This window comes from Aedes albopictus, chromosome 2, assembly GCF_035046485.1.
Source record: "Aedes albopictus strain Foshan chromosome 2, AalbF5, whole genome shotgun sequence".
Taxonomy (NCBI): domain Eukaryota; kingdom Metazoa; phylum Arthropoda; class Insecta; order Diptera; family Culicidae; genus Aedes; species Aedes albopictus.
Window position 1 is genome coordinate 233,646,028 of NC_085137.1, and position 27,013 is coordinate 233,673,040.

A 27,013-nucleotide genomic window follows, 5' to 3' on the forward strand; every position below is an offset into this window, starting at 1 on the left:
TGTGTTGGACCAGATCTATGGTGCGAAAGTTTAAAGGTAATCATACCATCTACTAGGGCTGCGGAATCACACGGAGAGCTAGGAACAGCCTTTATCGTGATGGGCGATATGCCGAAGTGCAGAAGCGCATTAATTGGTGCCCGATCGACGAAATAATATGCAGGGTTGGGGGTTTAGGGCCGATTATTCAACTTTAGCTTAATCAACGTGCACAACCCACACTAAGGAAGTATTGATGAAAACATGGATGCACTCCACACACTGCTCGAACGCAAGGACGACCGCTCTCCAAGCCACGACTTTAAAATCAGGAGGCCTGAACGCTCAGGTAGACCAGGAGGAGGAATTCAGACTAACGTTTGTAAAGTTCAGCGCCAACCATCTTTTAAACGAAATGGACCACCTGTGCTTAACCTTTTGTCAACACACTCTCCCTTATCATTACTACTGGAGATTATCACAGCAGACGGAATTCCATATCAACCTTGATTCATCTGATCGATGGGCCACGCTTATCTGGCCTTATCTATGTAATCAACAATGTTCAGTACCGACGGCCATCTTGTTACGGCCGAAGGCGACTGATACCGAATGCTGCCTCAGCATACGCGTAGAATCTCGAGGAAGCCTTGCCGTCCTATGCTGCAGCATGGCATTCTTCTTCAACGACATTCATTGAAACTACTCGTCGAACCAATCGTTGCTTCGACTCCAAGAACCAAGACAGTGAGCCTGACTGTATCGTTAATGGCTGCTCTGATTGTACTTCAGCAATCCTCTATATGGGCTTTATGGAGCTTGCCCTCGTCTGACAGAAGAATGCAGTGCATGCGGTCATGCTGCAGCATGGGACTTGATAGAACGTGGAATGTTGCAAACGGAAGCGGAAGCGTTTTAATATTGCTGAGAACACAGGCCCTGAGGTAAGGAAATAATTACTACGTCAGCACGGCGGATAATGATAACCAATGAACTCCTTCGCTTAGTCAAGTTCAAGTTCAATAGCTATGACAAACAGACGATCATTTATCTGCATTGACTGGTTGTCAGATTCTGAGGAACGTTAATATATCATATCTACAAAAAAAAGGTACAAGTTAGAGTGTGAGAGGTTCAGAGCTATCTCCATTCTGAATGTTGCCTACAAGGAGCTATCTTACCGTACGTCAAATCCTCCAAAAGTGTCGTAAATATCAGATCCCCGATTTTAAAGTGGCATACGACAGTATCGACCACGTAGAGCTATGGAAAATCATGGAGGGCTTACCCGCAATGATGGATGACTTGTAATATTATAGTTCGTTGGAAACTTGACGAGGACTACAACAGGATTATCGACTTTCGTACCTACGCTAGAGGGGCCCATATAGCCGAGGCGGTAAACGCACGGGTATTCAGCATGACCATGCTGAGGGTGACGGGTTCGATTCCCGGTCGGTCCAGAATCTTTTCGTAAAGGAAATTTCCTTGACTTCCTTGGGCATTAGAGTATCTTCGTGCCTGCCACACGATATACACATGCAAAATGGTCATTGGCAGAGGAAGCTCTCAGTTAATAACTGTGGAAGTGCTCTTAGAACACTAAGCTGAGAAGCAGGCTTTGTCCCAGGAGGACGTTACGCCAAGAAGAAGAAGAAGAACCTACGCTAGAGGGTGTCATGTGGAGAGCCGAGTGTGGCAACCAAGGTACGATTTTCTACCGATACGGCCAATTGGCTAGCTCCTCTGACGACAATCCGCTGAACATTTGCAACATTGGCTGTACACAGGCCTCAAATGCGTACCAAGGGCGTAGCCAGCTTTTTGGTCAAGGGGTGCAAGCACCCTTAGCAAATTTATTCCTTCTAGCTTTGATATCTAAAAGCAACACGATGAAAATAAATAAATGCAGCAGCGGTATCAACGGAAACTGCGATAGTTGGAAAAAGTGTGTGCTGGCAAAAGTGCCGAAATGTGCTACTTTTCAGCACTCTTAAGAGTGCCGAAATGTAGTACTTTTTGGCACTCTTGTTTTAGTGAAGAAAAGTAGGCCTTTATATTGTTCCTACCGCGAGTGAAAAGTAGGGGAATTTGCAACGCAATTACAAAAAAGCATTTATATGACCCGATCTCTAAGAAAGTGACCCTTCAGTGGTCACGCTGTTGTACCTATTTTGTACGATCAGCGTGGTGCTGGTAGTGTTGTCCAATCGCAGGACGAGGAATCCCTGGAGGAAGTCCTGGAGAAATTTCTGGAAGATTTCCTGAAGAAATTCCTGGAGGAATTCCTGGAGCAATCACTGACAGAATTCCTTTAGGAATCTCTGATTGAATTCCCAAAAAAAAAAATCACATTAGATAACATTAGATAATTTTTTGGAGAAATTGCTGGAGAAATTAGTGTAGAAATTCCTGGAGGAATTCCTGAAGCAATTCCTGAAGGAATCTCTAGAGGTATTCGTGGAGAAAACCCTGGAGGAATTCCTGTATAAATTCTTGGAGGAATTCCTGGGGAAATTCTTGGAGGCATCCCTGAATCAATTTTCGGAAGATTTTTTGGTGGAATACCTGGAGGAATTACCAGATAAAGGCCTGGAGGAATTCCTGAAGGAATGTGTGGAGTGGAGGCTTGCCGGGATGAATGCCTGGAGGAATTCCTACAGAAACTCCAAGAGGAATTTCTAGAGATATCCTTGAAAGAATCTCATGAGGAATTCTTGGAGGAATACCTGGAGGAGAAATTCTTGAAGGGATTCTTGAAGAAATTTCTGAACTTCCTGGAGAAAATGTTAAATTGCTGTAGGATTTTTTGAGGAAGGGGTTCCTGGGCTTATCCCTGCAAAAAATCTTGGAGTAATTTCTGGAGGTGTCCCTGGATAAGATCCTGGAGAAATGTCTTGAACAATTTCTGGAGGAGTTCTTCCTGAAGGAATGCTTGGATTTTTTGGAGGGACGGAATCTTTGAAGAAATTTCTGGACAAATTCCTGCCGAATCACTGGAGGAATCTCAATAGAAATCTGTGAAGGAATCCTTCGAGGATTCTCTGAAAGAATTCATGGAGGAATTCATGCAGGAATTCCTGGAGAAATTCATGGGGAAATCCCTAGAGGAATCTCCAGATGATTCTTTAGAGTAATTCCTAAAGGAATCTCTGAAGGAATGTCTGCAGGAATCCCTGGAGGAATTCCTGTAATAATTCCTGAAGTAATGGCTGGAGGAATCCCTGGAGCAATTAGTGGAGAAATTCGTTTTATTTATTTTTTATTCAATGTTTAATGTGGTTCTTGATCACACTGGCGAAGACATGCCTGTAAGAATTACTGGAGGAATCTCTGGACAAATTCCAGGAGGGGTTTCTGCAGAAATTCCCTGAGGAGTCCATGGATAATTTTTTGGAGGAATTCCTGGGGGAATCTATGCAGGAATTTCTGGAGGAAGTACTGAAAAAATGGCAGAAGGAATTCTTGGACAATTCCTTGAGGAATCTTAAGAAGAGTACGTTGAGGAATTCCTAGAGGCATTCCTAAATGAATTTCTGAAGGCATCTCCGGAGGATTTCTTGGAGAAATTCCTGTAGAAATCGCTTCAGGTATTTAGTAAGGTATGCCTGGATGAATTCCTGAAAGAATTCTTGTAGGAATTCCTGGAACAGTTCTTGGAGTCTCTAGATGCATCCTCAGAGGAAATCCTGGAGAAATGCCTGAACGTATTCCTGAAAGAGTTACTGAATAAATTGCTTAAGGGATTGCTGTAGGAATTTTTGAAAGAATTCTTGGTGTAATTTCTGGAGTGGTCTATGGGGGAATCTCTGGATGAAATCTTGAAGGAATGCTTTAAGGAATTCCTCATGGAGGAATCCCTAGAGAAATCCTTTCAGGATTTCCTGGATGAATCTTTAAAGGAACTCGTAGAGAAAATCCTAGAGGAAGTCCTGTAGGAATATGTGTAGAATCCTTGAATTAATTTCTTTCGCAATCTCTGGTGGAATCCCTTGAGGAATTCATGGTGGAATTAGTGATGGAAAACAGTGAGGAATGCAGCTGAGTAGACACAAACGCAAAGCTATCCTACTCGTGAACAACAGAAGCCAGAATATATTCGCACTTCCTTCACTCGCGAGCTAACGAAGCTGGTCGCACTCGTGATTGAGTCGCGAAGCAGCTCTGAACATTTTTCAATTTTGTGAAAAAACGAATTTACACGGCCGACAGATTAACTTTTCAGGAACAATAAAGCACAAAACACTACTATCTTATGGATAATTACTTGTTTTGATAATAAACTAAATACTAAATACGCACTAAAATACAATTCCCTCATCTCCACTTGTTCTTCGCGAATAAAAATTCATGAGTGTTTTTGTTTTTGTTTAACTTCATACTCGTGAAGCAAGCGGGTGTGAATAAACTCACACACGGCTTACTCTCGGTACCGTGAGTAAACCGTTTGTTATTTTTACACTCGCGAGTTGATTCACGATGAGAGTGTTTCCATCTCTGGGTGGAATTCTTCAATTAATTCTGGGGGAGCTCCTGTGGGCATCGCTGAAGAATGCCCTGGAGGAATACGTAGAGGAATCCCTGGAATATTATGCCTGAAGGAATTCTTGAAGGAATCCCTGGAGAAATTTCTGGACAAAATCCTGGAGGTATTCCTGGCGGATCTAGATGAAATCTCTGGAAAGATCCCTCAAGGAATCCATGAAAGAACTCCTGAACAAATGCCTACGGAAATCCCTAGAGGGTTCCCTAGAGTAATTAATTTAAAAATCTCTGAAGGAGAAACCCCTGGAGCAATGCCTGGAGAATTCCCCTGGAGGAATTCTTAGAGGAAGCCGTAGAGACATGCCCGTACGAAATCCTGGAAGAATCAAGAGAGGAATACTTTCATAAATTCCTGGAGGATTTTTTAGTTAAGCTTGGAGCAGTTCCTGAAGAAATGTCTGAAGGATTCCCTGGAAGATTTCCTAGAAGAATCCCAGGAGGAATTTTCAAATTTTGTAAGGGAAACCTAAGCGAATTTTCTGAAAACAAATCCGACAGGATGTACAGATGATATTTCTTGGAAAAATCCTGAAGGAATCCGAAGAATAGTCTGTTGAAATAATTCCTGGAGTTGTTCCTAAAAGAATCATAGAAAAACTTTCCGAGTGAATCCCTGAAGGAATTCTTGAGGGATTCGCTGGAGGATTTTTTGGAGGAATACCTAGAAGATTTTTTAAAGAAACCCAAAAGGAATCTCGGAAGAAATCTCATGAGGAACTTTATAGGAAATTTCAGGAGAGCTCTCTAAACGAACTACTGGAAGAATTTCTGTAGGAATCCTTGAAAAACAAATCTGAAGGAATCCATGTGTGTGGATTCCCAAAGAATTTTTTGTACCAAATTTTAAAAGAATTTCTTGAAGAATCTCTGGTAAAATTTTCTGAGAAAATTCCTGAAAAAAATCATCCAGAAATACTTCAAATAATTCCAGATGGAATTAGTGGAACAATTTCTAGCGGACCTTTTGTAAAAATATATGCAGAAATCCCTGAAAAAAATCTCTGAAGAAACATCTGCAGAAATCTGGGTAAAATGAATAAAGAAATGCTGGGAGAAATTCCTGAAGGAATACTAAAGGAAACACTGGAACAATCGCTGGAGAAACCTCAAAAGATATGTCAGGAGAAATGCCCGAAGGAATGTCTGGTAAAATCCCTAGAGAAATTCATGAAGGAATCTTTCGCGGAATCCATGATGAAATCACGGCTGGAAGCTATGGGAAACTTCTGGAGGAATTCTTTGATACATCCTTCCAAATGTATTTGTAAAAAAATCTGAAGAAACAGCGAAAGGAATTCCTGAAGCGTTTATTAGAGCAAGCTCTGAAATGGGAACCCCGCAAGTCGCCCATAGGGAATTCACAAAGGAGAAATTCCTGGAGAAGCTCCTGCAGAAATACCTGCAGGATTTTCCGAATATATCACTGGAATACACGAATAAAGAAATCCCAGGTTTTTGTTTGAACGGAATAATAGAGAAAAGTCATTGATTCCAGAGTTGCTACTTTCTATAGCAGCATGTGGCTCAAAAGAGTATTTCTCTTTGCCTACCGGAACCGGTTCTGGCATATCCGGAAAATTTGGCATGGGGTAAAATTCTATAAAAAGATTGAAGGGGTGCTCTTAGAGAAATACTTGATGAAATTTCTTGTGGGTCTCGAGGATAAAGTTTGATAATTTGGGATCAAATTCAGAATTATCAAACTTTTATAATTTTTTCTGGTATTCTGAATTATGAATATACTTCAAGTTGGCTCGAATTTCAAGAAAAAAATTGCCGGCTAGGGGGGGGGGGGGCACGGCCCCCCTGCCCCTTTATCCACGCCCATGTGCGGAGAGCGAAGGTTGTAGTGGTGAATGCGTCAAAAAGAAGTTCATGCCTGACGATGTACAAGTACTCACCAACTGAGTGTTACGATATTTATTTTATGCAATTCAGTATCATAATTTACATTTTATATAACTCATTTTGGTATCATAATGGCCAATTTTTCCGCACTGGCTCATCATGCAACTAAAATGAGTTGCATAATGAAAAATAGTTGAATAATTTTCATAATGCAACACATTTGAGTTGCATTATGAACATTATGCAACTCAAATGGGTTGCATTATGAAAAAATCATTGCATAAAATAAATAACTATATTTCCAACGTATTAAACATACAATGTTGTACAGACTGAATAATTTAAACTTCATGCTATTTAATATAAACTATTCAAAGTTGAGAGACGTAAAATACAAAGACGCATCATCAACGGAAGTCGTCCGTACGATTAACTTCAGAAGAAACTGCGGTCATAAATGTTTCACCAAATATACCCTCTACTACAGGACGCTAATGAAACACGCCGGCTTCTAAAGTTCTTCTTAGAAGTCTTATCTAAGGCATGTCTGCTTGGATGATATTTTCAGGCCGGTTTTAGAACCAGGGCTAAAATCAGAAGGTGCTGACTCGGCTAAGAATTAGACACAATCTGCTTACTCACTACGGTCCAGGGATGCGGACAGATGGTGTATCGGTTTAAAATTGTCGGTAGAATTTGGCAAAGAAGGCTCAACATGGGAAGTCTTATCCAACTGCATAGACCTAAATATTCCCACGCACTCCGATATTCAAAGTCAATTCAACTGAAACAAAAATGCATTTTCACCCCACATTCCCAACAGCTGCCCGGGGGATTTTAGATTCAATTTTCATCGTAGGGTCTACCTACCTCACGCGCGGCATTTTGGAAGCAACGAAAATCGCACCATTCGTTATTGACCTAGTTTTTATAACCCATCATCGTCCGGTGGTGGCCGGGTGCGATCGTGTTGCAACGCGTTAGGTCCGGTCGGTGTGATGCAATTTCAATTATGCTTGGGACAACGATGGGTAATAAACCCGAAAGAATGATATGGAACCGCGACATCATATTGATCGCGCTGGAACAAAGATTGTTTATTTTTGTTTCGAAATCAAGGCGCCGAATTGGCCGGGTAAGGTTCTGAACTCAGGTGAACCTTAGCTGGAATGTTCTGAAATTTGAGACACCGTATTGGCGGCATAGGGCGCCGGACTTGTTTTGCACTCGATTTGTTTTGACTTCGAGTAAACTGAAAGAAAAGAATGTGGGGGTATAATTTCAACGAACATCCGAGGCGGGGCTCGGCTAGGGTTCACTGTGCCCAAATAAGGTACACTTCAATAACAAAGCGGGTGCTTTGTTTTGGAGACTTTGGTGCCAAATTCCAAAGACGATGAGGATGATGATGGTGACGATGATGATGATGGGGAGAATGATAATGACGTCGATGGTGGGGTTCAATTCTTTCACACACCCAAGCCTTGTATACGCTCAAGTGAGGCGGGGCTAGAAGATGTAGGCCTTGGTGTAAAGATTCTCAGTAGGTTTTGTGCGAACACGCCCAAGTCAGGCGTGGTTAGGAGATTTAAGTTTTTCGTTGGCATTAAGATTCTTGGTAGGGTTTTGGATACGCCCAAGTTGGTTCGGGCATTGTTAGGAATTATCATGACATCTTCGGCAAGACGAGAATGATCGTAGGAATTTTAGACACGCCCAAGCTGGTTCGGGTCAGAAATGGCGTGGGTTCGGATCCCACCGCTGTCACCATATGAAGCGCCCTGTACCGTCCAGGGGCTCAACTAAACACTACACGGAATGTGATATCTTTTAATTCATAACAGTCCGACGATATCTTTTTAATAATCTATATTGAAATATCACAAACCATCACTTAACTTATATTACAATGATTCAATTTTTTTTTCTTATATCACCTTTCTGTATTTCTTCACCGAAGTTAAAAAAACTGAACCGAACTGGACTTTTACTCTTACGTTGAAAAACTGAACTTTTACAACTACTGTCTTTTCTGAACCAAGATTGAACACTCTAGCGTTGAAACTGACCCACTGTCTCACTGACTGTCTTTGAACTCAACAACTCCGTTCTTCAACAACTCTAACGTCGAACTCTCCTCGATTACTCTGTTCTTCAACAACTGCTCCCGACTGAAGCCAAAACCTCCGTATTTATAGCCTAAATTTCCTAGCAATACCCGAAGAAGTCACGAAAATTCCTAACGTTGCCCAACCCATCTTGGGCGTGTCCAAAAACCTAAAAAAATGTAAATACTAAAACGTCCCAAAACCTTCTACCTTTCCTACTTGTCCACATCGTGTTTTACATCTTTCTCTTCTTGAAAAATCTCTTTTCTCTTGGGCGTATCCCAAGCCTAGCCGTGTCTTGGGCGTATCCCAAGCCCTACCAAAAATCCTAGTTCTGATAAAAAAAAACCTCATATGGTGACAGCGAAAAACTGTTCGGCAATTAGAACAGCGGGACGCCAATTTTCTGACTGGAAGAAGAAATCAGTGTCAGAATCAGTGCAAACCATGAACATTGAACAGTTTTGAACAATTGAGAAGAAAACAATGTTACAGACTGGATGGAAAAGATGAAATTCGTGGCAGCGCAAGTGATAGTGGAATACAACGTAGCACCGAATTGGAAATGGCAACGCAACAACCTGTGTATGGAACCGAGTGCCTGGACCAATGGACATCATTCAGCCTGCATTATTTGATGGTATCGTGAGTATTAACCTTTTAAATGATTAAGTGTTTTGAGATGGTTTAAATTTTTTGTGAGTTGGTTTGAAATGATGAAAAATTTTTACGATATGAACAAAAACATTTTAATTGAAATACTGTTGTGGGAAAAATAAAGAAGTTATTCAAAAATTTATAAAAAAAAAGGAAATCATAGTGATTTTTAATAAATAATGGAAAAATATAACAAGAATAATGATTTCAAGAAGAACAAGTGGATGAAAAATACGAACAAACACAAAAATACAAACAAACACTAGTTAACAAAATCAAAGGAAAGTCGCGGACTTCTGTTAACGATTAAAATTATTGATGCATAATTACGTGCTGATTTTGAGACTGTGTTTAAAATAAGAAAACTAAGAAGTACAGTTTTTTTTTTATTATACGAGACAATCGCAACCAAGTTTTTTTTAGAATTTACTAAAATTTAAATATCTCAAGTTACAATTCACCAAATTTAAATATCTTTTTAGGAATAATAGGAAGCTGAATGTAATATGTTTTGAATATCTAATTATTTTTTTTTCTCGTCAGATTAGATATTGATGAGTGTTGGGAACAATCTCCTTAAGTTGTAGCAAAATATTCAATAAATAAAACAAGATTTGCATTTTTCTTTCAAAAAAAAAAAAATCTTTATCAGTTATAGCAATGTTGATTCAAAATCGCCAGCTTTGTACGGGATATCGAAAATATTTTCAGCTCTACTGTATTTTTTTCCCTTATGCTTTCAAACTTAGGGCATAATTTTACACTAAACATGATGTTCAGCTGTAAACTAGCATTACAATGGAATGGAATCAATTAAAAGTTGAAAAAAAAATTGTAACTATGCAGCAGACCTGCGACAATTAGGTCGTGTTAATTTGAATTAAAAAAAAAAAAATCAGTAAAAATATCAACATAAAAATGACCACGAATACAATGGATGAAATAGGCAACAATAGTGGAGCGAACAACGCTAGATTTGAATTTCCAATAAATTTTGCTATACAGTGTATTCCAGAATTTCATGGTAGTGCGTGTGAATTAGATGCCTTCATATATCAAATTAATTGTTTTTTGAAACCCATAAAACGGATAACTGATGCTAGTGAAAGGCAAAATGCAGAAACTATACTCATTCAAATTGCACTGTCGAAACTTAAAGGTCCAGCAGCGTTAAAATTTAAAAACATTCTTGCAAATACTTGGGACAAAGTGAAAGATAATCTCCAAAAAGAATTCGGAATTAGTTTACAATTGGAAGAACTGTTTAATAAAATAGAGACCCTTGAACAAGGCAAGTGTGAAAGTTTTAAAAACTACAAAGATCGCGTTCTTCAACTTAAGAGGAATATTGATGAATTCGAAAAAGATTATATTAAAGATCCTACAATTGAGTCATACGCTCAAAGACATTTAAGAATACATTTTCTAGCGGGATTGGAAGATATAAATTTGAAAATTTTTGCAAAAACGAAAAAAGAAGACTCATTGGAAGATTTGCTAGATTACCTACAAGAAGAATGCATCGATGTGGAACAACAAGAACGCATCGAGCAGAGATTGAGGGATTCCCACACTGCAGAATTTTACAGGCAACAAAATGAAAAACAGAAATTCAGTAATCCACAATGTATTGATCACAACTTCCATTACGATAAAAGTAGATTCAACCAGAGCGAAATAGGTTATGAAAAAGATTTTAACAATTATAGATATCTAGGACAACAAGAAATTTATCGTGGTGATTACCAAATGCCTTATTGGACCAACGGAAATTTTGATGAACGCAACATGGGAATTCAAAACAATAACATTTGCTATGATGAGCGAAAAAACTAAATAACCGGAGGTTCGTTAATTGCGTCCGATCACTCCGTCAATCAGAAAATAATTTAGAAAGGCGCTTATATGCTGCAAGTAATAAGAAAATGATGCCCATGAACATAAATAAGAGTTATAACATACCACAAAAACAATTGGTTCAATTTGATAAATGCATTCCAGCACAAGAAAAAGTATTTATACATTGGACGGGCAACAATCAATTTATGTTAAATATCCCCACTGTAGAAAGACCATACACAAAAATCAATTACATGATAGACACAGGCTCACAAATAAACATATTAAGATGGGATGCAGCCCCTAGAATCGGAGCAACAGACATAGATTATTCTGAATCTGAAAAGTTTTTGATTTCGGGATTCAATGAAAGTCAAACAAGAACGCTCGGATCTACTGAAGTTAGTTTAATAATTGGGAAGTCTAAGTATAAGATAAAATTTTATTTAGTTCACCACTTAAATGTACATGGTATCATAGGAGCAGAATTTTTGAAACAGCATACATTATATATTAGCCAGAACTTTGATTACATAGCCCTACGCAAGCCAGATAGTGTAGAATATAATATTAAAAATATTACAACAACAAAGTACGTAATGGTATCAGATAAATCTTGTCAGACTGATTTACAAGATAATAGTAATTGTATACAATATGATAACAATGACAAAAGCTGTCAAGTAAATTTTGATATTGATGAAGTCATACATGATGAAATAGTTACACAGCCAATCGTACCGAAAAAAGATTATTCATGCAATATGTGCCTTTATGAGAAGTATTATGAAGACGAGGAATGCATAAATCAACATTTTGATAAAGAATATAATACTAATGGATGTTACAATAAGAATGTAGAGGCCGGGAATCAATATACGCCGGAGGATTTAGATTCAAACCAAGATCTAAGTTTGATAGATAATTTGAATTATGAACAAATACAAGGTAAAAATCGTATCGAAAAATTGCTAGATACAATTGATTTGAAGCATTTGAAAAGCGCTAATTACGACGCAATGGAAAATATAATGGCAAGATATTGTGATGTATTTTATTTGAAAGGGGATCACCTGACAGTAACAGATGCAGCAGTACATGAAATTGAAACAACGACTAATGTGCCAATAAATAAAAGGCAGTATAGGTTCCCTGAATCAACAAAGAAACAAATTAATGAGGAAATTGAAGAAATGCGTCGGCAAGGGATTATTAGGCCCAGTAAAAGTCCTTGGAATGCACCTGTTTTATGCATACCAAAGAAAGATTTAGACGAAGAAGGAAACAAAAAGCATAGAATTGTGGTAGATTTTAGGGCATTGAATTTGATAACTAAACCATTTGTATATCCGATTCCACAAATAAATGAAATATTGGATAGCCTAGGCGATAGCAAATACTTTTCAACAATTGATCTGAAATCTGGATTTTATCAAGTTCCTATAGACCCAAGAGATGCTGCAAAAACTGCATTTTCTACACCCAAAGGTCATTTTGAATTCACGAGAATGCCTATGGGGCTTAGAAACAGTCCTTCGACTTTTCAAAGACTGATGAACACAGTTTTATTTGAAATTGAAGATGTTAAAGCAATCGTTTATTTGGATGATATCATTGTTTTCGGAAGAACAATTCAAGAGCATAACGAAAATCTGATTAAAGTTTTGAAAGCTCTTCGTAAACATAATTTAAAAATTGAACCAACAAAATGCCAAATTTTGAAAACCGAATTGAAATTTTTAGGACATACAGTTGATAAAAATGGTATTCGTCCGCATGATGGTAATATTAAGGCTATACGAGAAATGGCAATACCAAAAACTGTAAAAGGAGTGCTATCATTCTTAGGAACAGTAAACTTCTATGGTAAGTTTATACCAGGAATTGCAGAAAAACGAAAACCTCTGAATGATCTATTGAAGAAAAATGTAAAATTTAACTGGACCCCAGAGTGCCAGAAAGCATTTGAAGAATTGAAAAACTTTTTAACGTCTGACTCTTTGCTAGTGAGACCAAATTACAAGGACACATTTGTTTTAACGACAGATGCCAGTGAATACGCTATTGGAGCAGTTTTATCGAATGAAAAATCAATTGACAGACCCATAGCTTACGCTAGTAGGGGACTTATTGGAGCAGAACGAAAATATCATACAATTGAGAAAGAATTACTGGCCATAGTATGGGCAGTGAATTATTTCCGTCATTATATCTACAATCAGAGATTTATTGTTTACACAGATCATAGACCATTGATCTCAATATGGCACCTAAAAGAAACTTCATCAGTCCTCACACGTTTGCGTTTGAAATTGCAAGGACTGGAATGCGATATTCGATACAAACAAGGAAAGGATAACGTTGTAGCGGATTTTCTCTCTAGGCTAAATCCAGACAATGAATCAGAAGAGCAGGGTCATCCAGCCGGTGAAATTAAAACCGCAAGGTCGAAATTAATTGCTGTGGTCACCCGACAGCAAAAGAAAAAAGCAGAACAAGAAGACATATCCATTCATCCAAACAAACAGCTGATGAAAAAAGATACCGTTCCGTGCCGCAGTAACGGGGGCGCGATCGCTGACCGGGACCATGAAAGCGAGGGAACCAAAACAAAAACGCAAAAGATGACCCATATGAATGATAGCGTAAATAATAATTGCACGGTTTCCGACCTACACGGCATAAACAAGGTGGCAAATTCACCTCCAGCAAGTACGAGCGCAGTATCGGACGAGGCTGAAATTGAGGAATCCATTATGGCCGACGTTTTCGATTTATGCAATAACACGCACACTAATGACACATTTGCGGCAAGCGCATATGATGAATTTTTAGAGATGTTCAAGAATAATCCAATTGATGTAAATCGTTTAAAAATTTCTAGGAATTTGAAAAATGCAGATGCTGATTGTAACATTGTAATTTTGAATAGCAGATCAGCATTTAATGAAATTTCAAAAATTATTGATTTACCCCATGGACTGAAAGATTTTTGCGAAGATGGAGTTATTTCTATTCCAGATAGTAATTTATTCGGAATTATTGTGGAAGGCAAAAGTAATTCAATGATTAATACCAAAACATTCTTTTACAAACTTAGCAATTGCTTGAATCAAAATAAAGCGCCGATAACAGCGTCCAAAAATATTCATATGATTTCGTTCAGAAAGATTAAACAATTTGAAGTACTTGAGATGATTCAATTTTTAGCTTTGAAAAATCAAATAACGCTAAGCCTTTATAACTCAGATTCCGAGCGCACTGAAATACATAATGACGATATCGACACAATTCTTCGAGAATTTCATGATGCTCCCTTAGGCGGACATGTTGGAGCAAGGCGAATGCGAAAACGCATTGGTCTTATATATATTTGGAAAAACATGAGAAGGGATATCGAAAATTACGTAAAACAATGTGATTCATGTCAGAAAAATAAAATTTGTAAACCCAACAGAATTCCGTTAAAAGTAACTACAACGTCATCAGAGCCATTTGAAAAATTATATATGGACATTGTTGTTCTCCCAGAATCCGAATGGGGCAACAAATACGCGCTGGTCATGCAGGACGACCTTACAAGATTTTTGGTAGTAGCTCCAATGGACAATCAAGAAGCGGAGACTGTATCCAAAACTTTTGTCGAAAAATTCATTTGTAAATTCGGTACTCCGTTGGAACTGGTGACAGACCAAGGAGCAAATTTCATGAGCAAATTTTTTAAACACGCATGCAAAATTTTGAAAATCAAAAAATTCAATACAAGTGCTTATCACCCACAAGCAAATCTAGTAGAACGATCAAACAGAGAATTGAAAACATATTTGCGACAATTTGTCGGAGAAAACCCGCAACAATGGGATCAACATCTTGATTATTTTACCTTTGAATACAATACTACAAATAATAGCTCAACAAGCTACAGTCCGTTCGAACTTTTATATGGAAGAAAGGCAAGGATTCCTACCTCCATATACACTCCAACAGATTCAGATTTAACATATAATGACTATTTTTGCGAAATGAAACAAATTCTTAAAAATTTGCATGAAAACGCCAAAAGAAATTTGATTATTTCCAAAGAGAAACGTAAAATTATTTATGACAAGAAAACCGAAGAATGGCAACCTATGTGGGGCGAATTGGTTTTAGTACAAGCAATCCCAACAGGAACAGGTCAAAAACTTCAAAGTAAATGGAGAGGCCCATACGCAGTAGTTGACCTACCCAGCGAACAAACCACAATTATTAAAAATGGGAACAAATTTGAAAAAGTCCACAATAATAGGTTAAAAAGTATAATGATTGATTAGATATGCATAGTCGTCAATGTATAAATTGATGTAAATATTGAAAAACCAATTATATTCTAATTACGAATGATTTTTGTAAATACTAGTTACTAAATATGTTGTTGAAAAAAATACCATAGGAATAATATGTTAGGATAGAGGCTTGCGTAGGATAGCTAGGAATATTAATTGAATTATTATATTAAATAAACAATTAACATATATAATTGCAGTAAAGTTCACAACAAAGCGGTTAACGATTGGAGAGCATACGAATTAACTTAATTGAAATTATATCGTAACAACTTAAAAGGAATTGAAAAAAAAAAATAAAAAAAATATGATAATAGCAATAAATAAATAAATAAATTTTATGGAGAGACATAAAGAAATGATGATGATAAATGAATCAGGATAATGAAAATAAGTTTTCGGGAATTTTTTTTACAGCTGAATTATAACAAAAATGCGTCCATCAATTCTGCATGAGTTTGAATGCAAGAACGATTTGAATGTACCGAAGAGCTGAAAAGGGGTAATTTGGGATGAGGAAAGATAACTAAGCAAAATGATTAATTGAAAAAGGTATATAGAAATTGGGAATGAAGAATGGGGCAATTGATATATTGGGAATAATATGATAGGAAATACAAAGTAATCTTGAAAGGGGGAATATCATTGGGGTATATCGGGTAACAATAGCGGGAAATGTATAAGAAGAAAAATAATAACTTGAGAGATTCTTGAATAAAGAAGCAGCTATATTTAACGTTAATACATATGGAATACATAATAAATGAGGTTTGACCAAACAAACAAAAGACATAAATTGTTGATTGAGAGTATTAATAATAAAAAGAATCAATAACAACAAATGAACGATTATTCTCTGAAACGATAAAGCAAAACGGATTAAACAGAAAAAAAAACAATTTAGAAACAATTTAGACCCTAATGAAACTACGGAGGACGCTCCTAAATAAAATGGCCATGTTACATAACACTTTTGAAGGTATATACGAGATCGGATGAAAATTGAATGATGAGGACAAGGGAGGGCCCCCCAGAATGCTTGTGAATGTTGAGTATGAATGATGAATGAATAACTAATTTGAAAAAAAAAAATAATAATATGTAAATGAAAAATGAAGTAATATTTATAGATTCGGAATCATTAGGTTGCGTCAAGAAACAAAAACTAGAAATAAACATAAATATATTTATATTTTATCAAATCATGAATTAAACACAAGATCTAAGTCTCGTTACAGGTATCCATCCAAAAACCTTATTCGGTAAGGGGGAGAAGTCGTAGCAATAAGGCGATCAAGCCGAGCCTGCGAATGGAAACGGAGCAAACAGGAATTGAAAGAAAAACGCACTGGAGAGAATTCTGTAGTGAGATTTTTTGGAATTGGTAATACAGATGTTTATAGTGACCCTGCAGAAGCTTTCCATTGCTACAACTCACATTTTAACATTTTACGGTTTTTGAGAAAAAAAAAACAGTTTATGACTATTAAGAAAAGTAACGGTAACAGAGCATAATTAATGTAATGGTGCAGTTTTTTTAAATACTATTGTAAAGGTTATATTTTGCACATACAAGAAAAACAAATAATAATAACATGAAGACTAAAAGTTTAGTTTGCCATGGTAGATTAATATTTCATAAATCGAGGGTTTCGATAGAATTTAAATACAACTTTCTCGAGAGATGACGCGGGAGGACAAGACGAGAAGGCAACACCTGGCGAGAGCAATCAGAGGAGCAGTTCAACGGTACCTCTATGAAAACGTACCACAACCAATTGGTACGATGACGAGAAATAACAGATCGGACGGAAAGTTGAAGGTCAAAGGTGCTGGTATGGCGGAGGAGAGAATTCAGCGAACATAATTTTATCAACGGAGACGATTCAAGGTCAACTCGGAACATCTAGACAAACATTACTGAACATCTAACAATCTGCTAATATGGACCACCACACAGTGCGGAGCATCACGAAATACAACAATCACAACAACAACAATTCATACAAACATGTGATGAGAGACAAAAGGAAAGACGTCTTCAAAATTCCCGAAAATTTCCGACACAATGTAGTGTTTCATACAACAACAGTAGCCATAACCAGGAATACGACACATTGAAATCATCAAAACTTGGGAATTTAAGTCAAACAATTACAAACACTTTAGAGAGTGTGCAGCAGTTCCACTATTTGCACCAGGTTAAGACAACAAGATTCACATCACAGTCGAAATTTATTCAACACCAACCAAAACCAGAAGAAAGGGTGATAGCTTATCAACCACATCGCCGTAAATATCAATCATATACAACCCATTTCGGGAGGCAGCTTGAGACGTTTTTCCGAGAAACAACAGAAAACAACAGTAAAACTATTTTTTGGCAAACGACAACGCAGGAATTGCAAGCACGGAATACGATTCGACCGAGACAAACCAGTATAACAGGAGAGCAACAATACCACTCATCTGAGACCTGATACTAACCAATTGATCTGGGCATTTAACAAGAAAAGGTAAATATCAATGGCAGCCGAACCCCTACGACGAACCAAGAGGAGCAGCAGCAAGTACCAATGAAGTCAATCTCTTGAGAAAGAATGTAAGGAATTTAAAGCGGTAAATTTACGATTCTTTTGGAAGTTGGAAAACTGTAATGTAAAACATTTTGAGATACTTACAGGGAAGATGAAGATAAGTATAGCAATTTCAGATTATATATTAACAATCATCGTTAGCATCATCATTTAAATGCTTAGTTTTTTTTTACGGGGGATACATTTTACCCACATACTAACATTTGAACGTGAAATTTTATACACGTTCAAACTCCGCTAAGTGGGAGGGCATGCATAGACCTAAATATTCCCACGCACTCCGGTATTAAAATTTAATTCAAATGAAAAAAATGCATTTCACCCCACTCTCCCATTAGAATGGCTGCTCGTATGTTTTAATTTCAATTTACGCTAACAGCAATGCTCATCGTAGGTCATCTACCTACGCGCGGAATTTCGGAAGCAATGAAAATCGCACCATACGTTACTGACCTAGTTTTATGAATCATCGCTCATGTGACGACGGACGGATGGTCGGCCGGGGCAACGATCGCGCAGCGATACGTTGTTCATGATCGTACACGTTGGGTCCGGTTGGTGTGGTACAGTTTTGATTACGCTTGGGTTGACGACGATAACGATGATGATGGTTATGATGATAATGACGAGTAGGATAGGTAGAGTACTAGGTTTTGGACTTTGAGTATTTACTTTTGGTAGGGTTTTGGATACGCCCAAGTTGGTTCGGGCATTGTTAGAAAGTATCGTGACTATTTCGCAAAACGAGAGTGATGGTTGGAGTTTTAGACACGCCCAAGCTGGTTCGGGTATTGCTAGGAAATTTAGGCTATAAATACGGAGGCTTTGGCTTCAGTCGGGGTCAGTCGTTGAGGGTCAGTAGTCGGGGTTTTCGGTGACAACGTTAACGCAGGCAGCACATCGGATAAGTCTTGAGCTCCCATGTGGGACACCTCTAGATACTGTCCTAAGGCTGTAGGTAGGACTTAGTAGTGGTCAAGAAGAAGCTAGAAGTGTCTAGATTGTTAAGCTTAAGTAGTTCGGTGAAGAAATACAGAAAATGTTAAGGTGATATAAGAAAAAAGTGAATCGTTGTAATATAAGATAAGTGATGTTTTGTGATACTTCAATATAGTTAATTAAAAGATTTTGTCGGACTGTAATGAAATGAAAGATATCACATTCCGTGTAGTGTTTAATGCAGCCCCTGGACGGTACAGGGCGCTTCATATGGTTCGATTTATGCAATAACACGCACACTAATGACACATTTGCGGCAAGCGCATATGATGAATTTTTAGAGATGTCCAAGAATAATCCAAATGATGTAAATCGATTGAAAATTTCTAGGAATTTGAAAAATGCAGATGCTGATTGTAACATTGTAATTTTAAATAGCAGATCAGCATTTAATGAAATTTCAAAAATTATTGATTTACCCCATGGATTGAAAGATTTTTGCGAAGATGGAGTTGTTTCTATTCCAGATAGTAATTTATTCGGAATTATTGTGGAAGGCAAAAGTAATTCAATGATTAATACCAAAACATTCTTTTACAAACTTAGCAATTGCTTGAATCAAAATAAAACACTGATAACAACGTCCAGAAATATTCATTTGATTTCGTTCAGAAAGATTAAACAATTTGAAGCACTTGAGATGATTCAATTTTTAGCTTTGAAAAATCAAATTACGTTAAGCCTTTATAACGCAGATTCGGAACGCACTGAAGTACGTAATGAAAATATCGAAACAATTCTTCGAGAGTTCCATGATGCTCCTTTAGGCGGACATGTTGGAGCAAGGCGAATGCGGAAACGCATTGGTCTTATTTTTAATTGGAAAAACATGAGAAGAGACATCGAGAATTACGTAAAACAATGTGATTCATGCCAGAAAAATAAAATTTGTAAATCCAACAGAATTCCGTTAAAAGTAACTACAACGTCATCCGAGCCATTTGAAAAATTATATATGGACATTGCTGTTCTCCCAGAATCCGAATGGGGCAACAAATATGCGCTGGTCATGCAGGACGACCTTACGAGATTTTTGGTAGTAGCTCCAATGGACAATCAAGAAGCGGAGACTGTATCCAAAACTTTTGTCGAAAAATTCATTTGTAAATTCGGTACTCCGTTGGAACTTGTGACAGACCAAGGAGCAAATTTCATGAGCAAATTTTTTAAACACGCATGCAAAATTTTGAAAATCAAAAAAATCAATACAAGTGCTTATCACCCACAAGCAAATTTAGTAGAACGATCAAACAGAGAATTAAAAACATATCTGCGACAATTTGTCGGAGGAAACCCGCAACAATGGGACCAACATCTTGATTACTTTACTTTTGAATACAATACTACAAATAACAGCTCATCCAACTACAGTCCATTCGAACTTTTATATGGAAGAAAGGCAAGGATTCCTACCTCCATATATACTCCAACAAATTCAGATCTAACATATAATGACTATTTTTGCGAAATGAAACAAATTCTTAAAAATTTGCATGAAAACGCCAAAAGAAATTTGATTATTTCCAAAGAGAAACGTAAAATTATTTATGACAAGAAAACCGAAGAATGGCAACCTATGTGGGGCGAATTGGTTTTAGTACAAGCGATCCCAACAGGAACAGGTCAAAAACTTCAAAGTAAATGGAGAGGCCCATACGTAGTCGTTGACCTACCCAGCGAACAAACCACAATTATTAAAAATGGGAACAAATTTGAAAAAGTCCACAATAATAGGTTAAAAAAGTATAATGATTGATTAGCTATGCGTAGTCGTCAATGTATAAATTGATGTAAATATTGAAAAACCAATTATTTCCTAATTACGAATGATTTTTGTAAATATTAGTTACTAAATATGTTGTTAAAAAAAATACCATAGGAATAATATGTTAGGATAGAGGCTTGCGTAGGATAGCTAGGAATATTAATTGAATTATTATAATAAATAAACAATTAACATATATAATTGTAGTAAGGTTCACAACAAAGCGGTTAACGATTGGAGAGCATACGAATTAACTTAATTGAAATTATATCGTAGCAACTTAAAAGGAATTGATAAAAAATAAAATGAAAAAATTATGATAATTGCAATAAATAAATAAATATTTTTTATGAGAATATGGAGAGACATAAAGAAATGATGTTTTCGGGAAATTTGGTACAGCTGAATTATAACAAAAATGCGTCCATCAATTCGGCATGAGTTTGAATGCAAGAACGATTTGAATGTACCGAAGAGCTGAAAAGGGGTAATTTGGGATGAGGAAACATAACTATGCAAAATAATTATTTGAAAAGGGTATATAGAAATTGGGAATGAAGAATTGGGCAATTGATATATTGGGAATAATATGATGGGAAATACAAAGTAATCTTGAAAGGGGATCATTTGGGTATATAAGAAGAAAAATAATAACTTTAGAGATTCTTGAATAAAGAAACAGCTCTATTTAACGTTAATACATATGGGATACATAATAAATGAGGTTTGAACAAACAAACAAAAGACATAAATTGTTGATTGAGAGTGTTAATAATAAAAAGAAACAATGACAACAACCGAACGATTATTCTCTGAAATGATAAAGCAAAACGGATTAAACAAAAAAAAACAATTTAGAAACAATTTAGACCCTAATGAAACTATGGAGGACGCTCCTATATAAAATGGCCATGTTACATAACATTTTTGAAAGTATATACGAGATCGGATGAAAATTGAATGATGAGGACAAGGGAGGGCCCCCCAGAATGCTTGTGAATGTTGAGTGTGAATGATGAATGAATAACTAATTTGAAAAAAAAAATAATAATAATATGTGAATGAAAAATGAAATAATATTTATAGATTCGGAATCATTAGGTGGCGTCAAGAAACAAAAACTAGAAATTAACATAAATATATTTATATTTTATCAAATAATGAATTAAACACAAGATCTAAGTCTCGTTACAGGTATCCATCCAAAAACCTTATTCGGTAAGGGGGAGAAGTCGTAGCAATAAGGCGATCAAGCCGAGCCTGCGAAAGGAAACGGAGCAAACAGGAATTGAAAGAAAACGCACTGGAGAGAATTCTGCAGTGAGATTTTTTGGAATTGGTAATACAGATGTTTATAGTGATCCTGCAGAAGCTTTCCATTGCTACAACTCACATTTTAATATTTTACGGGTTTTGAAAAAAAAAAACAGTTTATGACTATTAAGAAAAGTAACGGTAACAGAGCATAATTAATGTAATGATGCAGTTTTTTTTTTACTATTGTAAAGGTTATATTTTGCACATACAAGAAAAACAAATAATAATAACATGAAGACTAAAAGTTCAGTTTGTCATGGTAGATCAATATTTTATAAATCGATGGTTTCGATAGAATTTAAATATAACTTCCTCGAGAGATGACGCGGGAGGACAAGACGAGAAGGCAACACCTGGCGAGAGCAATCAGAGGAGCAGTTCAACAGTACCTCTATGAAAACGTACCACAGCCAATTGGTACGATGACGAGAAATAACAGATCGGATGGAAAGTTGAAGGTCAAAGGTGCTGGTATGGCGGAGGAGAGAATTCAGCGAATATAATTTTATCACCGGAGACGATTCAAGGTCAACTCGGGTGGCACATCGAGACAAATATTATTGTACATCTGCGAATCTGCTAATATGAACCAACACAATGCAGAGCATCGGGAAAAACAACAACAACAACAATGACAACAAAACAACAACAACAACAACAACAACAACAACAACAATTCATACAGACATATGATGAGAGGAGGACGTCTTCAAAGTTTCCAAATTAACCGATATAATGTAATGTTCACCAACCGCATTACATTCACCATTGAAAAAGCACTTACTCCGTGCTTTATACAACAACAATTAACAGTAACCATAATCAGGAATACAACATTTCGACATCATCGAAAGCTTTGGAATTTAAGTCAACTAATTACAAACTCTTTAAAGAGTGTGCAACAGTTCCACAATTTGCACCAGGTCAAAGACAACAATATTCGCATCACTATTGAGATTGATCCAATACCAACAAAATTCAGAAGGAGGGCGATAATTAATCAACCACAACACCGTAAACGACAATGATAAACAATCCAGTTCGGAAGGCAACTTGAGACACTTTTTCGAGAAACAACAGAAAACAACAGTAAAACTATTTTTTTTTGTATACAAACGATAACGTGGGAATTACAAGCATGGAATACGATTCGATCGAGATAATATCCGCACACCAAAATTTCATGGCCACGACAGGAGACAACATCAACTAAAGCAACTACATCATCTCCAAGACAAACCAGAGAGCAACGATACCACTCATCTGAGACGTTAGACTAACCAAGCGATCTGGACATTTAACAAGAAAAGGTAAATATCAATGGCAGCCGAACTCCTACGACGAACCAAAAGGAGCAGCAGCGAGTACCAATGAAGTCAATCTCTTGAGGAAGAATGTAAGCTAATGCGGTAAATTTACAATTCTTTTGGAAGTTGAAAAACTGTAATGTAAAACATTTTGAGACACTTACAGGGAAGATGAAGATTAGTATAGCAATTTCAGATTATATATTAACAATCATCGTTAGCATCATCATTTAAATGCTGAGTTTTTTTTTCGGGGGATACATTTTACCCACATACTAACATTTGAACGTGAAATTTTATACACGTTCAAACTCCGCTAAGTGGGAGGGCATGCATAGACCTAAATATTCCCACGCACTCCGATATTCAAAGTCAATTCAACTGAAACAAAAATGCATTTTCACCCCACATTCCCAACAGCTGCCCGGGGGATTTTAGATTCAATTTTCATCGTAGGGTCTACCTACCTCACGCGCGGCATTTTGGAAGCAACGAAAATCGCACCATTCGTTATTGACCTAGTTTTTATAACCCATCATCGTCCGGTGGTGGCCGGGTGCGATCGTGTTGCAACGCGTTAGGTCCGGTCGGTGTGATGCAATTTCAATTATGCTTGGGACAACGATGGGTAATAAACCCGAAAGAATGATATGGAACCGCGACATCATATTGATCGCGCTGGAACAAAGATTGTTTATTTTTGTTTCGAAATCAAGGCGCCGAATTGGCCGGGTAAGGTTCTGAACTCAGGTGAACCTTAGCTGGAATGTTCTGAAATTTGAGACACCGTATTGGCGGCATAGGGCGCCGGACTTGTTTTGCACTCGATTTGTTTTGACTTCGAGTAAACTGAAAGAAAAGAATGTGGGGGTATAATTTCAACGAACATCCGAGGCGGGGCTCGGCTAGGGTTCACTGTGCCCAAATAAGGTACACTTCAATAACAAAGCGGGTGCTTTGTTTTGGAGACTTTGGTGCCAAATTCCAAAGACGATGAGGATGATGATGGTGACGATGATGATGATGGGGAGAATGATAATGACGTCGATGGTGGGGTTCAATTCTTTCACACACCCAAGCCTTGTATACGCTCAAGTGAGGCGGGGCTAGAAGATGTAGGCCTTGGTGTAAAGATTCTCAGTAGGTTTTGTGCGAACACGCCCAAGTCAGGCGTGGTTAGGAGATTTAAGTTTTTCGTTGGCATTAAGATTCTTGGTAGGGTTTTGGATACGCCCAAGTTGGTTCGGGCATTGTTAGGAATTATCATGACATCTTCGGCAAGACGAGAATGATCGTAGGAATTTTAGACACGCCCAAGCTGGTTCGGGTATTGCTAGGAAATTTAGGCTATAAATACGGAGGCTTTGGCTTCAGTCGGGGCCAGTAGTCGGAGAGTTCGGTGACAACGTTAACGCAGGCAGCACATCGGATAAGTCTTGAGCTCCCATGTGGGACACCTCTAGATACTGTCCAAATAAAGGCTGTAGGTAGGACGTAGTAGTCGGGTCAAGAAGAAGCTGGAAGTGTCTCTAGTAGTTCGGTGCAGAAATACTGAAAATGTGCAGAAATACTGAAAATGTTAAGGTAATATAAGAACAAGGGAATCGTTGTAATATAAGTGATGGTTTGTGATACTTCAATATAGTTTATTAAAACTGTGTCGGACTGTAATGAAATGAAAGATATCACATTCCGTGTAGTGTTTAATGCTGCCCCTGGACGGTACAGGGCGCTTCACAACGACCGAAACGCCGAGAAATAGGATTTAAAGTTGATAAGGACTTAAGGCACTGGGGTTCTATGACGCTATCTAGCGGATTAGGGCTCTACACACTAAACGCTTTCAGCAATATTTTGCTGAATTTTGCCGAGCTGAAGGGTCCAGCAAAATTTTTTGCTGGACTTTCAGCAAAGTTTGCTGAATTTCAGCAAAACGTTGCTGGAGTTTACTGAACAAATCAGCAAAATTTTTGCTGAAGCCTCCAGCTCGGCAAAATTCAGCAAAATTTTGCTGAAACCCTCAATCGATTTTTGGTGTGTAGTGCTCCACGAAGCTAGGGGTAGAGAGGTAGAGGGAGTGTTTTAGAGAGGTCGCACTAAGGCAGAACTAAGACTAATATATTGGTTCTTTAAGCATTGAAGTCGAACCTGAAAGAAATGGCGTTGGTGCTGTAAGCGCACGGGTATTTAGCAAGACCGACCATGCTGAGGGTGGCGGGTTCGATTCTCGGTTGGTCCTGAAACTTTTCATAATGGAAATATCCTACATACACACGTAAAAATTTCATTGGCAGAAGAAGCTCTCAGTTAATAACTGTGGAAGTGTACATAGAACACTAGGCTGATATGCAGGTTTTGTCCCAGTGTGGACGGTACGCCACGAAAAGGAGGAGGATCAGAAATACACATAGCTTAAGGGTGCTATTACACTCTTTGCCCAGACGCCAAATATTTGACCACTTTTGACAGATAAACTTTGGCAGGTTGTTTGGCTCTGTTTGTCCCTATTCGTTTTTCGAGAGTGACAAATATTTTTGTTTGCCAGGTACACCTTGGTCAAAATTTAGCTGTCAAAAGTGGTCAAATATTTGGCATTGGTCAAAGAGTGTCATACTAGCTTAAGTTGTACATTATATCCAGAGGGTCGTTTAAAATATCATATGTGAAACTAATTTCCAATGCATCGTGCCTATCATGAAAGTACTCCTCTATCAGATCAAAAACAGAATTTCATTTATCTAGGCTAAATGCCGAAAGTTATATCCGACAGGCATTGAGCGAACGTCAAAATGAATGTGTTGTTGTGGTCCATCGAAGCACGTACCCACTCATCGACCACCTCTCTCACCCCAAAAGTACACAATAATCAAAACCAATATTGCAATAAAATCGTTTGATCCCCGACCCTGCCAGTATGTTTGGCTTGGCACGTGAGAAATCAACCGAGAACGCGCCGCACTGGATGACCGACTGACCGTTGGCAGCCAAATACCGCAATTTATTTGATTTCATGTTGTTCCATTTTTTCCCCTCTCCCAACCAGGTGACCGCATGCCACTGCAAGGTGCACCAGAGCTATCGCTACTTCGCCACCAAGCACCGCCAGCTGATACCGATCTTTGGCCGCAAAACGAAAGCGTCCTCCGCCAATCGGCACTGGCTGAGCGGCAAGGGACACCAGCAAGCCACGGCCACCGCCGCCGGCCACAGCAACCTGAACTACAGCTACGCCCACCAGCATCCGAACTCGTACAGCCTGCAGCCGGAGCGGATAATCAACAAACCGCTGCAGATGAATCTCGAGAACGACATGTACTACACAGTGGATTTCGGCGAGTCGCAGAACGCACCCTTGATACAGTAAAACTGTGTGTCGGCAACGGTGTGTTAGAGGGAGGAGGAGCAGAGGAGCAGAGTCCGTTTGAAAATTTCTAATTTCGACGTTGAGTTCTATTCAGGCGCTTATCTAGTGAAATAATTACAAGAGGTACGTATGATGATATTTGGAAATTGGAATGTGAAACCATTGAACTATGGGGGCTAATGCTAGAAGGGTCATTCCGATGATCCACAAAGTTTGGTTTTGGATCTAGAGTGTGATTACAGTATTGAAATTTTAATTGAACCTTTTGATGCGTTTGTTTATGATTGTGAAATTAAATTTTCTGGTAGGTCGTTCCAATTTTTTTGTGCAATGTGTATTCTGAAACACGACTATAATAATGCG

At 37.8% G+C, this 27,013-nt stretch overlaps 1 protein-coding gene across 3 annotated transcripts in view; it reads left to right on the forward strand.

Moving 5' to 3' along the window:
* Positions 1 to 27,013, forward strand: part of LOC109401076 (uncharacterized) — a 632,275-nt gene that overhangs the window by 557,973 nt on the left and 47,289 nt on the right. For all 3 annotated transcript variants that reach the window (XM_062851342.1, XM_062851340.1, XM_062851341.1), the window contains one exon: positions 26,330 to 26,773. In XM_062851342.1, coding sequence (XP_062707326.1) covers positions 26,330 to 26,650 — 321 coding nt within the window. In that variant the 3' untranslated portion in view covers positions 26,651 to 26,773. The remainder of the gene's footprint in view (positions 1 to 26,329; positions 26,774 to 27,013) is intronic.